This window comes from Equus przewalskii, chromosome 13 (genome assembly GCF_037783145.1).
Source record: "Equus przewalskii isolate Varuska chromosome 13, EquPr2, whole genome shotgun sequence".
Lineage (NCBI taxonomy): Eukaryota > Metazoa > Chordata > Mammalia > Perissodactyla > Equidae > Equus > Equus przewalskii.
The window spans coordinates 53,213,730-53,228,596 of NC_091843.1; the positions used below are offsets into that span (position 1 = coordinate 53,213,730).

The 14,867-nt window shown below is 39.3% G+C and overlaps 1 protein-coding gene across 2 annotated transcripts in view; it reads left to right on the forward strand.

Moving 5' to 3' along the window:
- Nucleotides 1-4,084: 4,084 nt before the first annotated feature.
- The window catches only part of DTWD2 (DTW domain containing 2), a 231,213-nt gene continuing 220,430 nt past the window's right edge, over nucleotides 4,085-14,867 (forward strand). The window contains exon 1 of one of the 2 annotated variants that reach the window (XM_070569495.1): nucleotides 4,085-4,439. In XM_070569495.1, the coding sequence (XP_070425596.1) occupies nucleotides 4,222-4,439 (218 nt within the window). In that variant the 5' untranslated portion in view covers nucleotides 4,085-4,221. The remainder of the gene's footprint in view (nucleotides 4,440-14,867) is intronic. The other variant, XR_011525183.1, reaches the window with a different exon arrangement.

A 14,867-nucleotide genomic window follows, 5' to 3' on the forward strand; every position in this document is an offset into this window, starting at 1 on the left:
TCAGTTTTTCTACAAAGACAAATGCTATACAGGTTTAGTTATCAAATCTTTCATATTACCCAGTGAAGTTTTATTTCTTTTCTTCATATGGGACTTGCTCACTTCTGATTAGGGTTAGGCCTTGGTATTTTATGTTTCTATCATAAAAGAGAACTTTTTTAGTTTATGTTTTAACTGCTTACAGTAGTCTTTTTTTAAAAATAACTTTATTTTTCAGATGGATTTCAACTTATAGAAAAATTGTGAAGATAATATAGAAAGTTTCCATATATCCAGTACGTAGTTTCCACTATTATTAACATCTGATGTTATTATGGTACATTTGTTACAATTAATAAGCTAATATTAATATGTTACTGTTAACTATAGTCCATATTTTATTCAGATTTCCTTTGTTTTTATCTAATGTCCTTTTTCTATTCCAGGATCCCATCCAGGATTTTGTAATCATGTGTCCTTTGGCTTCTCTCAGACTTTTTGTTTTAATGACTTTGACAGTTTGAGGAATACTGGTCCAGTATTTTGCAGAATGTCCCTCAACTGGAATTCGTTTGATATTTTTCTCATGATTAGACTGGAGTTATGGGGTTTTGGAAGGAAGAGAGCAGAGATCAATTGTGATCTTCATCACATCATCTCGAGGGTACATACTACCATTGTGACTTATCACTGTTCGTGTTGACCTTCTCATCTGGCTGAGGCCGCATTTGTCAGGTTTCTCCACTGAAAAGCTACCCTCCTGCCCACTTTCTTTCCATACTGTACTGTTTAGAAGGAAGTCACTAGGCACAGACTACACTTCAGGAGTGAGGAGTTATGTTCCCCCCTCCTAGAGGGTGTAGTATCTACATAAATTTGGGATTCTACTGCATGGGGGATTTGTCTGTTCTCCCCCATTTTATTTATTTATTATTTATTTATATCAGTATGAACTCATAGATTTTTATTTATACATCGTGTTATGTATTTTGTGGCTCAGAGTGTTCTAGCTTTGGCCATGGGGAGCTCTTTCAGTTGGCTCTTGTGTCCCTTTGTCATACCACCATCATTGTGAATGTTTTAAAATTATTTTTATTTTTATTACCCCATCTTTGTGAATGTTTTAAAATTATTTTTATTTTTATTACCCCATCATTGTGAATGTTTTACAATTATTTTTAGGGGCCAGCCTGGTGGTGCAGCAGTTAAGTGCGCATGTTCCACTTCTCGGCAGCCAAGGGTTTGCTGGTTCGGATCCCGGGTGCGGACATGGCACTGCTTGGCAAAAGCCATGCTGTGGTAGGTGTTCCACGTATAAAGTAGAGGAAGATGGGCATGGATGTTAGCTCAGGGCCAGGCTTCCTCAGCAAAATAAGGTGGATTGGCAGTAGTTAGTTCAGGGCTAATCTTCCTCAAAAAAAAATTATTTTTATTACTTCCTTACTTTCTGGCACTACAAAATGCTCCAAACTCATCTCATATATTTCCTGCCCCAGTCCTAGAATTGTGCATTTTTCCAAGGAGCTCTGGTTCCTTTTATTAGAGAATAGTATTAGCAAGCAAGATCTAGGTGCTAGGTGTGCTCCTTGCTACAAGGATATTGTTCTTCTTGGGCCCTATCAGCTGACAGAGCAAGGACATATAGGGTTATACTAACTTGTGTATACACACGTTTATACATATTTCTCTATATAACCATCTGTATCTATAAACATGAATTTATACTGATGTCTCCAGTTCTGATTCATCACCACGTTTCATTCAAACCTCTACCTCTTGCTTATCTGTAAACTTCTACACCAACAGTGAGTTACCTGGCTCCCAGCCGTTTGCTATCCATTTACTTAATTGTTCAGTTTCAGTATACATGTATAGGAGCATAAGAATTGTTAACCTGTGCTCTTGTAGAAAACAACTTTATCGAGTACAGTGCTTATGTACAGTATCTTTTGCCTTTAGTTTTACACACTGTACTCATTTCCTGCAATGGTCATTTTTTTCCAGTTATTTTATTGAGATCATATTGATTTATAACATTATGTAATCTCAGGTGTACATTATTGCATATCAGTTTCTGTATAGACTGCATTGTGGTCACCACCAACAGAGTAATTTTTTTTTGTGAGGAAGATGGGCCCTGAGCTAACATCTGTGCCAACCTTCCTCTATTTTGTATGTGGGACACCGCCACAGCATGGCTTGATGAGTGGTGTGTAGTTCCACTCCTGGGATCCAAACCCACAAACCACAGGCTGCCAAAGTGGAGTGCATGAACTTAACCACTACACCACCAGGCCAGCCCCAATAGCCTAATTTTTATCTGTCTCCATACATATGTGCCCCTTTACCCATTTTGTCCATCCCCCAACCTCCTTCCCCTCTGGTAACCACTATCTGTTCTCTTTATCCATGTGTTTGTTTATCTTCCACATATGAGTGAAATCATACGGTGTTTGTCTTTCTCTGTCTAGCTTATTTCACTTAACATAATACCCTCAAGGTCCATCCATGTTGTTATAAGTGGGACAATTTTGTCTTTTTTACATATACATTGTATGTATATATCCATTCATGAATTGATGGGCACTTGCGTTGCTTCCATGTCTTGGCTATTGTAAATAATGCTGCAAATGAACACAGATTTATGCAAATCTCTTTGAATTGTTGATTTTATGTTCTTTGGATAAATACCCAGTAGCAGAATAGCTGGATCATATGGTATTTCCATTTTTAATTTTTTGAGAAATCTCCATACTATTTTCCATAGTGGCTGCACCAGTTTGCATTCCCACCAGCAGTGTATGAAGAGGGTTCTCTTTTCTCCACATCCTCTCCAACATTTATTATTTTTTGTATTGGTAATTATAGCCATTCTGACAGGTATAAGGTGATATCTCCTCATAGTTTTGATTTGCATTTTCCTAACAATTAGTGATGTTGAATATCTTTTCATGTGCCTGCTGGCCATCCATATAGCTTCTTTGGAAAAATGTCTGTTCATATCTTCTGCCCATTTTCGGGGTGCCATCCCTTTCCTCTTCTCCTTCCAAGTTCTTATTGTCACAAATTGTTCTTTCCTGTGTTATGAGTTTGTGACTAAATTGAACTGTTTATAGTTATTTTTGATGCTTTCCTTCCTGTTATCTTTTATAAATGTTTACTGACCTATTCTGATGTAGAGCTGCAATTTTCTGATTCTGTTTAACTCCTTGCTTAAGGTTTTATTAAACTTTTGCTTTTTTGTTACAGGTAGGAGGGCTTCCTTCATCATTTCTTATAAGGAAGGTCTAGTGGCGCTGAACTCCCTCAGTTTTTGTTTATTTGGGCAAGATATTTTTCTATGGCTTTCCCCCCCCCCCCATCCATAAAATCTCAGCTCACCTACTGCCTCCTGATCTTAGGGGGTCTCTGACAATTTAAAAACTTTAGCAAATATTTGGTGTCTAGTATGAAATGGTATGCTTGATGCTGAGGAGAAATACCAACAAGTACCAGACACAAGACACAGGTCCCTGCCCTTCTAGAGCATGAAATGGACCAGCTGTGAAACCAATATCTGGTGGGTACAACCGCTCCTTTGTTGGCCCTTAGCAGGTATGCCAGCTGTTACAACTGCTGTGCACACTCACCCAGCTAATTGTTTTTTTTTTTTTGAGGAAAATTAGCCCTGAGCTAACTGCTGCCAATCCTCTTTTTGCTGAGGAAGACTGGCCCTGAGCTTGCCACGTGGTGCCATGTCCGAACCCTGGATCCAAAGCTGCGAACCCAGGGCCTCGGAAGGAGAACGGAAGGGGAACGTGCGAACTTAACCGCGGCGCCACTGGGCAGGCCCCAACATAGATAATTCTTCAACTGCCGTCTTAAGGCGGAATATGCAGGATTCCATTTCACTTTCAGTTTTAAAAGGGTGAAATTAAGGAAGGTATATCCGGTTTTGCTACCTGAAGTGTTTTCCGAGGGAATTCCTTTACCTGTCCCACAGAGGATTACCTAATCTCATGTGCTCCCCAAGAGAAACCCTACTCCTCTTCCTGGTTGTGGGTGAAAGGTCGCGCTGAGTACTGACCAACCAGCTCTTTCCTTCTCCGCTGCGGGGCGGGGCCTCGAGCCCGGCTTCGGAGACCCGCCCCCGTACGTGGCATGCGTGCGTGGTGCCTTGGGGCGCGCACCGGTTTCTCCAGCGTGTGGCGCCCCCCGGCGGCAGCGGGGCCTCCATGGGATAAGCGGACCTGAGCGCCTGCCATGGAGCCGCAGAAAGAGGCGCAAACACCCGGGGACCCCGTGGAGCAGCCGCGTGGGGCCTCGAGGTCTCAGACGCCTAAGGAGGAGGAGCGGCGGGAGGGCGGCGCAGCGCCGGCGGCGGCTGCCCCGGGAGCGGAGACGGAAGGCGCCAGTGCGGACGGGCTGTGGGAGCTGCCGGTGGAGCCGGCCGAGCGGAGGCCCGAGTGCAGTCGCTGCAGGTGACCGCCGGGCGGGGCGGGGCGGGGCCAGGCCGGCGGCGGCCTTCGCGGGCGGCTGCAGCGCCCCCTGCCGCGCAGGCGGTTGCTGCGGCTCCGCCCGGCGCTGCGCTGGCTGTGGCGTCTCGGCGCTTGGGGCCCCGGGGTGCGCTGGTTGGCCTTAGAATCACTGGAAATAGCTGTGGCAACTCGTTGCACAGAAGCCGTTCATCCCGGTTGCTGATATTTAGGCTTGCTTCTTGCAAGACATTGAGCGTGTCATGGGCTGAGCTGACATAAGTTGTGCTGTCAAGAAGCTTGAGTCCGATAGGAGAAGTTAAGGGTAATGGCTAATTCTTGGAATAGTTAACGCTTTTATGCTTAAGTGCCAGGGTTATCTCACAGTAAAGAAACGTAAAATGTATTAGAGAGAGACAATCAAGGAGACTATTACAACAGTTAAGACTGCAGTATTCAGAATTCTGAATTCACTTAAAAACATTTCTTGAGTATCTATTAATGTGCCAGGCGCCGTGCTTTGTCCTGGGAATGCTGCCGTGGATAAAACAGAGCTTGTCTCTGCCTTCACTGGGGCCCTTCCAGTCTAATGAAGACACAATTTATTAAACAATAACAACAACAACTAACATTATTGAACGCTCACAGTATGCCCCATTGTTTAAGGCCTTTTCGGGATTAGCTCATTGTGCTGGTGTCCTTCAGGGTTGTGTGGAGTACTTTCCCTGCTTGTTTGAAGCTCATGCTGTTCAGATATACTATTCTGTCTGCCTGCCGGGTCTTCAGGATCATTGCCCTTGGTTACCGAAGGTCTCTATCTATCACCTGTCTCTCTGTTGCCCTTCACAGTTTTAACTATTAGATAGTGCCTCTACTTGCTCAACTCGGAATCACTCTGCAGTTTATCAGATTCTACACTGCTGTGAATTGACTGTCGCTAAAGTCACCGGTAGTCTCCATGAGAGGAAATCCAGGCGATCCTTTTCTGTTCATTTTTTACTGGACCTCTTAGCATCATTCTGCAGTTGATACTCACTTCTTGAAACACTCTCTTTCTTTGGCCTCCCTTTGATTTATCTAAGTTCTCTATCCTACTCTTCTTTGCCTGTTCTACTGAAACTCTTTTTTTTTTTTAAAGATTTTATTTTTTCCTTTTTCTCCCCAAAGCCCCCCGGTATGTAGTTGTATATTCTTCGTTGTGGGTCCTTCTAGTTGTGGCATGTGGGACGCTGCCCCAGCGTGGTTTGATGAGCAGTGCCATGTCCGCTCCCAGGATTCAAACCAATGAAACACTGGGCCGCCTGCAGCGGAGCGTGTGAACTTAACCGCTCAGGCACGGGGCCAGCCCCTCTACTGAAACTGTTAATGTTGGGCTTCCTCAGGTCTTCACTTCTCCTCTGACCCTACACACTTCCCACAGGTGATCTTGCCAGTTCTCATGGGTAAGTTATCACCTCTGCCCCAATATCTTCAGCCCAGACCTTTCTCCTGAGCGCCAGACCCATGCATTCATTTAACCAGTGTTTATTGAATGCTTTGCTAATCACTGGTGTCTGTATGGAGTGTTCAGTCTGTTATTGGATACAGATAATAAACCAGTAAATAAGCAACCAAACATGTAATTACACTGGGAAAAAAACAGCAGTGAAGGAAAGGAATGATATGCCGTGATAGAAAGTAGCAGGATAGTGTCAGGGAAGATTTCTGGAGATAGCATTTATATTGAGATTTGAAAGATGAGAAGGATCCAGCCAAGAGAAAAGCATTCCAAGAAGGGGAACAGAAGGACAGACTGATTGAATGTCTTTACCACTTGAATACTTGGAGGACATTTTGACCTTTTCCCAGGGCTGGATTGTAAGACCTCAGAGGAGGGGATCTTGCGTGTAAGGATCTTTTTATATTTTCTAAATGTACTGTGTATAGTAGGCACTTGATAGACCTTTGAGGATGATCAATAATTTGTGTCTAGAAAGGACTGTATCTGAACAGAAGGGATGTGTGAATATAATTTATTTAAACAAGTTGTTGGAAGGTGTTAGGAGATAAGACTGAAAATGCTATGAGGGGATCTCAATGTTGAAGGAAAGGATGAAAGGAAGAATGTTGAAAGAAAAGTATTTCAAACGTAAATCCAGGGCTAAATTATGCTAGCTTTATCATATAATTTTTGATCTATTCAGAACTGCTAACTATAGAAGCTGTATATAGTTTAAAAAAAATTAGCCTCCTATGTTTAGCAAATTTTTCTCTTCTGCTCCTCTCCTTTAATAGTCTTTATTCTTTAGAGCAGTTTTAGATTACAGCAAAATTGAGTGGAAAGTAGAGCTTTCCCATATACCCCCTGTCCCCAGATATGCATAGCTTCTCGCATTCTCAATATCCCCCACCAGAGTGGTACATTTGTTACAGTTAGTGAAATACATGATACATCATTGACACTCCATGTCCATAGTTTATGTTAGGGTTCACTCTTGATGTTGTGCATATTTTTAATTTGGGCAAATTTATAATAGTATATATCCACCGTTATGGTATCATATAGAGTATTTTCACTGCTCTAAAAGTCCTCTTTGCTCTCCCTTTTCATCCCTCCCTATCCCCTAACCTCATCTGCTTTTTAAAAAATGAAAACGACTTGCTGAATTTTAGCTTGTTTTCAGATACATTAATTAATGCTTTAGGATTATTATTCATTCCAACATTTCTGCACTTTTCTTTTTCTAGTGAAATTTTCTACCTTTTGAAAGCCCTTCTCCCCCTTGACATGTTGTGCATTTTATTTGTTTTAATTGGTTTGAATACAGTTCTAGAAATATGGAGAATATTTAGGTGTTATCAATACAATATAAACTAATTGATGGCTCTTTATATTTTATTTCATTAGGCTGTTATGGTTTTATTAGTTCCCTGGGTGTGAACTTCTTTACATTTATGCTTATCATAGTTTTAAAAACTAAGATGCTTTGTTAGATTTGAGTGATCAATATGTCACAATTATTTGGCTCTTTACTTAAAAAACTTTTTCTGTTCACTTCTCTAAACATATTGCTGTAAGTGTCGCAGCCTTAGGAGTTCCAGAAATTGGTTTTGTTTAAGAAGTGCAAACTAAATTTAACTTCTCAGCAGAATCTTGCTTATTAGAAATACAACATATCTTAAACATGAGTGGAGTATTCTTTAAAAGATCCCAAACTAATTTGTTACACGATGCAGGTTTTGTGAAAAGTCTGTCCCTGTTAGAGGGGACAGCATGTACAGGAGTACAGGGTGTAGAGAATACTGTATTTGGAGGGCTTGGCAGAGAAGAGACAGTGGTGAGAGATGAGGCTGCAGAGATTAGAGGTGGTTGCTCTGGGAAGGGCCAAATAAGCTATGCTGGAGAGTTTGGGCCTCATGTCCTAGAACCCAACCAACCAGCGCTGAAGTATTTTCCTATTTGAATGTTGGTGACAAGTTTGACTTTTTTTGTGGGTGAGGGAGATTGTCCCTGAGCTAACATCTGTTGCCATTCTTCTTCTTTTTGCTTGAGGAAGATTGTCGCTTAGCTAACATCTGTGCCAATCTTCCTCTGTTTTATGTGGGATGCCACCATAGCTTGGCTGATGAGTGGTGCTAGGTCTGTGCCTGGGATCCTGCAAACCCCAGGCTACCAAAGTAGAGCGTGCAAACTTAACCACTACGCTGCCAGGCTGGCCCCAAGTTTGACTTTTATGGGTAGCTTTTAGCTGTCATAATTTGTATCTATTTTATTAAAAAAATACAAACTGGATGATGATACAGTGGTAAAAGGCTTGACTGGGAAGGGCTTCAATCCAGTAAAGAAGCTAGGCATCTTAATTATATTTTTATATCTTTTGTATATATTGCTGTGAGCCTGTAGACAAGAGTTAGAAACCACTTGCAAATCATTGGTCACAAGAATAATGGAAAATGTCTAAATTAAGAATATTTTTTAATCTGTCTGAGGGAGGGAAACAGCAGGGAGAGCATGCACACAAACTGATGCACATGGACTCTGAGAGAGAAATGTTTCCCTCTGCAATATTTTCTTACCCCCAAAGTTGTAAGGATTGTAATAAACCATTCCAATATATTTAGCTCCCATTTATTAAGCACTGATCATCTGGAGATTACCTACCAGGCCTAGGTATTTTATAAATGATATTTTATTTATTTCTCATAACGACATTCTAGAGTTGATATTCTTAGCTTTTAAATGACCAGGAGGTAGAGGTAACAAGCAGGTAGCAGAGCTGTGTCTCCAGCTCCAGACCACTTGGCTCCCAAGCTCATGCAAGCACTTGACTTTGCTCCGTGCTCCATGCTCTCTGAGTAAGCCTTATGATTTTATTTGCAGAGTGGATGTAGTCACCAGTTGAAGTGGAACCGCTAAGGCTGCAAGCGTAGCTCTGATTTTCATACTTTTCAAGCTAAAGTATGTTTACTTCAAGCTTAGTAACAAGATGCCTGAGCTTTAGTATTCTCTAGCTCCTTTTTAAAAAAACTCGAGATGTAATTGATGTATAACATTATGTAAATTTAGGGTGTACAGCGTGTTGATTTGAGACATTTACATATTGCGATATGATTACCACTGATAGCATTCACTATCATCACATAATTATCATTTCTTTTTTTTTGTGGTGAGGAGATTTAAGAACTAATTTCTTAGCAATTTTGCAGTATATAATACAGTATTGTTGACTGTAATCACTGCTTGTGCGTTAGCTCTCCAGAACTTATTCATCTTCTAGTTCCAAGTTTGTGCCCTTTAACAACATTTAGCTCCTGTATTTCATGTCTTAACCTTTTCATTATTCTTTAGGCTTGGATATTCTGGAGACAAAAGTGATGGGGATAAAATCATGAGAGAGGGAAGGAGGGAAGACTGCGGGGGTTTAAGAATACAGAAGCCACAGACTGGCCGCTTACAGATGTTTTGTTTTGAACTGTTTTCTACCAGTTTTTAAATTAGTTGCTAACAGTTGAAAATCAAGATGTTTTATATAAAAATCTGGGTTTCTGCCCTCTGTGAGAATGGGAAGATCTGGCCGCTTGGGGGCCACCTTCCTGAGCAATACGTAGTTGGCTGAGCTCAGTATTGGCTGTGCGCTTAAATGGGACATGATCTTTCCAGGTCAGCACAACTCCCAGTCATTCCTGCTTAATTTATCTATTGTTAACTGCCTGCCTGGCATAGGGATTTGCTTTTTGATGCTGGGTCTCATGTATGTTATTGTGGCTGGTCTGCCTGAGCAGCAGGGTAAATCAGTGTGCGAGTTTGCTAGGTAAAAGTGAAAAATGGTAATTTCCAAGGCAGTTAGTTTAGAATAATTAGGATTATTGAATTGGTATCAACACTTAAAAAACAAACTTTTGGTAAATTTAAAATCAACTGGATTACTGATGATAATTTTTAGGGTAAAATCTTAGATAATCTGCAAATTTGATTCCTTGTGCATATAAAAAATATCATATTCCGAAGAGAAAATTATTAAGTTAATTTGTTCTTTCCTGTTAGTTTAGAAAATATGTTTATTCTTTGAAGTAGTTCATTCATAATATATGTGGGAAGCTAGCTGATTTACAAATTACTGTGCGAGCTGATCATGTAGTCAAAGTTGAGCAAAGAGGATATATGTCAAGAGGGATTTTGTTTTTAAACTTAATTAAGTCTCCAAAGAGCAGTGACCAGTTTTAAAAACCACATTAGAGTTTTGTAAATGTTTAATTTATTTTCCCCCAAAAAAATAAGAATTATATCATTACTCTCTGAGAGATAGAAGTCTTCTTCAAAGAACATCAAAGCACATTAATTCTTTAATATATTTACCCAAAATTAATTTTTCATAGTTCTGTTAGTGCTTATGTAGTGAGAGAATATATTCAGAAGTAGTCTAGTCTAAAATTTGGTAATTTAAAGAGAGGTCACAGGTTACAAAGTGCTTTACATTTACATTTTTATTTAATACATAAGATAACTTTGTAGTTTAAATAGTTACTGTCTTTTATACTCTCAAGGTCAGGTGACTAGTAAGTGTTCCTATTTTTATTACTGTACCACATAATAATGAATTATACTGAAACCAACAGTATGACTGCCTTTGTTTTCCTATTGTGTATAGTAAGTACTTCCAGTGAGGTGTTTCTTTGCCGCCTTCTAATCTGTAGATTCTTTTCTTTTTCCTTTGTCCCTGGCTATTTTAAATTATTTTTGGATGAGCAGTTTAAATTATTGTTTTTTTTTTAAGGTTGAGCTTTTATCTCCTAACTCCTTTACCTGCCTGTGGTCAGCTTCTCATTTCTGTTGGTGGCTCCTCACTTTTCAGTCTGAAAGATAAATTTGAAGATCTTATTGATAGGAATTTATTTTTTTCCTCTGCTGTTTTTTGTTTGTTTGCTTGTTTTTTGTTTTTCTCTATTTTAAGCCTAGTGAAAGTGTTGTTGGGAAAGAGGAAGCAGTGAAGTGAAGGATGCAGAAGTGTTTGAGGATTACCCAAGGAAAAAAATGAAAAGGTGTGGAATGAGTCTCCTGATCTTGCAGAGGGTTAGAGGGATTGACCTGATAAAAATGTGTTTGATCTGTTTGTTTATGTAGACATCTTACTTGGCAGGCTTATCTTTTTCTTTTAATTGCCTTAATATATACACAACATAATATTTTTCATTTTAACCGTTTATAAGTATACAATTCAGTGGCATTAAATATATTCATAATGTTGTGTAACTGTCACTACTATCTATACCCAAAACTTTTTCATCGTTGCCAACATAAATTCTGTAGCCATTAAATAAGAACTTCCCGTTCCCTTGCTTCCAGCTCCTGGTAACCTCTGTTCTACTTTCTTTTTCTATGAATTCACCTATTCTAAATACTTCATATGATCCTACAAAATTTGTCCTTCTGTTTCTGACATTTCACTTAGAATAATGTTTTCAGGATCCATTAATGTCATTAGTGTTGTTAATTCCTTTTTATGGCTGAATTGTACATATATACCACTTTTGTTTATCCATTCTCCATTCTTTTTTTTATCCATTATCCATTCATTTGTTGATGGACACTTGGTTTGTTTCTACCTTTTGACTATTGTGAATAGTGCTGCTGTGAACATAGGTATACAAATATCTATTCTAGTTCCTGCTTTTAATTCTTTTGGGTCTATACCTAGGAGTTGAATTTCTGGGTCATATGATAATTCTTTGTTTAATCTTTTTAGAAATTGCCAAACTGTTTTCCATAGCACCTGCAGCCATTTTACATTCCCACCAGCAATGCTCGAGGGTTCCAGTTTCTCCACAAAATTGATGATACACAGTTGCTTAAGTAGTTAACAAACAAAGTGTATATATAACCCTTAATGTACTTGAAATTGAGTCTTTAATGCAAACCCCCCATCAGAAGAATTCACTGAAAAAATGCAGTGATTACCATTGCTCTAGCAAATCATGAATTTTTTTTATTGAGGTATAATTGACATATAGCTAATATTAGTTTTAGGTGTGCAAGATAATGGTTCAATATTTGTATACTTGCAAAATGATCACCATAATAAGTCTAGTTGACATCCATCACCATACATAGTTACAAAATTTTTTTTTCTTGTGATGAGAACTTTTAAAATCTATTCTTTTAGCAACTTTCAGATACACAGTACAGTATTATTAACTATAGTCATCATGCTGTACATTACATCTCCATGACTTATTTTATTATGTTATTTTTTAACTGGAAGTTTGTGCCTTTTGACTCCCTTTCATGCATTTCTCCCACCCCCTAACAAATCGTGCATTCTTTGAGAGGAGAACCTAATGTAATATGTACAAATTATACAGCGGCAGTGATGATGCCATCATCATCATCATCATCATTATAATTATTATTTTCTTCTCTTGGAATGGAGTTGGTATTTGGTTACTGATTGATTTAATTTTTAATTTTAAAATAATTTTAGACTTAATAAAAAGTTGTAAAAATAGTACTGAGAGTTCCTGTATATCTTTCACCCAATAAGCCACATGGTGGTTGTACATAACCATAGTACTATCATGAACTGTAAAGGGTTTGAGATTTTATCTTATTTGCAAGTAGACAAGTTAGCCTGCCACACTTTTCATGGATGCTGGCAAAAGACATGAGATTCTTAGGTCAAAGACAAGGGATTTTTTCACTCATGGTGTGGTACCTAGTATGAGCTTTATCTTTGTGGCGATTCCGTTTGGTCTCCCCTACTACCCCAAGTCTTATGAGGGTTTCACAAAGAGGCCTAGGTGGTTGCTGTGGCCCCAGTGGGTTTCCATCATGGCTGAAGAACCCTGAGTTTAGGGTTCCCAAATCTATTATAGTGGCTTGCAAGCAAACCTGCCCTTTGCGCTAGTGGGAGAACTTGTCTCTGTCTTCAGAGGCAGTTCACCCTGCAAACCTCTTTGAAAAGATAGTCCAGAACAAAAAGGTAGTTAGTGCCTCACTCACAAGACAGAGAGAAATGTGAGAGACCTGTGGAGAATTATCTTCCAACAAGTTCAGTTGTCTAAATTAAGAAATGAACGTTGGTACAACACTATTAACTTTCAGAATTCACCAGTTTTCTGATGAGTGTTCTTTTTCTCTGATTCAGGATCTAACCTAGGGTCCCATGTTGCATTAATTGTCATTTCACCTTAGTCTCCTCTAGTTTGTGATGGCTCCTTGGGTTTTTCATGATCTTGATACTTTTGAAGAGTACTGGTTGTTTATTTTGTAGAAATGTCTTTCAATTTGGGTTTAATTCATGTTTTTTCATGATTAGAATAAGATTATGCAGGCTGGCCCGGTGGTTCAGCCGTTAAGTTCCCACGTTCCGTTCCGGCGGCCCTGGGTTCGCTGGTTCGGATCCCAGGTGCGGACATGGTACTGCTTGGCAAGCCATGCTGTGCTCCACATATAAAGTGGAGGAAGGTGGGTACGGATGTTAGCTCAGGGCCAGTCTTTCTCAGCAAAAAGAGGAGGATTGGCAGTAGTTAGCTCAGGGCTAATCTTCCTCAAAAAAAAAAAGAAAAGAATAAGGTTATGCTTTTTTGGCAGGAATAAGTACAGCATGATATGCCCTTCTTAGCACAGAGATACATGATGGTGATATGCCCTATTCCTGCTGAGATTAACCCTGTGAAGGCGGTGTCTGCTGGGTTTTTCTACTGAAAAATTACTCTTTTGCCTGTTGCAATTAATAAGTATCTTGGAGGGGGAGTTACTTTGAGACTCTGCAAATATCCTATTTTTCCTCAAGTTTCTGTCCCCTAATTTTTGCATCCGTCAGTGTATCTTGCCTGTAACAATTATTGCTGTGGTGTTCTAACGGTGATTTTCTGTTTACTCCATTCTTTCTATATTTATTGATTGGGATTTTTCTACATGGAAGAGCTTTCTCTTCTTCCTATTTGTTTATTCAATTTACTTTTATCTGTATGGAATCATGGATATTTATTTTATTTCTCTGGATTATAATCCAATACTACTGTTACTTATTTTGTTGCTCAAATTGTTCCTCTTGGGCCTTTGGGAGCTCTTTCATGAAAGGTTGGCCCCTGGGCCCTTTTGACATGCTTATCCTTTTGTGAGAACTTACTTTCTAGCACTTTAAGATGGTCCAAGCTCAGCTTTTGTTTTCCCTTTCCCAGACCTAGAATCAACCACTTCTCCAAGAAGCTCTGTTTAATGGAGAATGGTATTAGAAACTAAGATCTGGGCTCTAGGTGTGTTTATTTCTACTGGGATGCCCATCTTATCAGTGGACAGAGCTGGGATATTTTTGTATATCTATGACCTGTGCATCCATCTACATCTATACTTATTTCTGAATCTGTGTGTGTGTATGTGTAAATGTGTGTGTGTGTATATATATAATATATATATTAAAAATATATATATATAAATCATGAGTTCCATCCAGTACCACAGGGTTTATTCTATCTTTCTTCCTTTCTTTTTTTTTTTCAATTATTTTTTGAGGTCATAATGGTTTATAACATTGTGTAATTTCAGGTGTACCTTATTGTTTTTCAATTTCTGTATAGACTACATCATGGTCACCACCAACAGTCTAATTTTTATCCATCACCATATGTATGCGACCCTTTATCCCTTTCGTCCATCCCCCAACCCTGTTCCCCTCTGGTAACCACTAATCTGTTCTCTTTATCCATGTGTTTATCTTCCGCATATGAATGAAATCATATGGTGTTTGTTTCTCTCTGGCTTATTTTGCTTAACATCATACCCTCAAGGTCCATCCATGTTCTTGCGAATGGGAGAATTTTGTCTTTTTTATGGCTGAGTAGTATTCCATTGTCTATATGTACCACTTCTTCTTTATTCATTCATCAGTTGAAGGGTATTTGGATTGCTTCTACATCTTGGCTAATGTGAAAAATGCTACAGTGAATGTAGGGGTG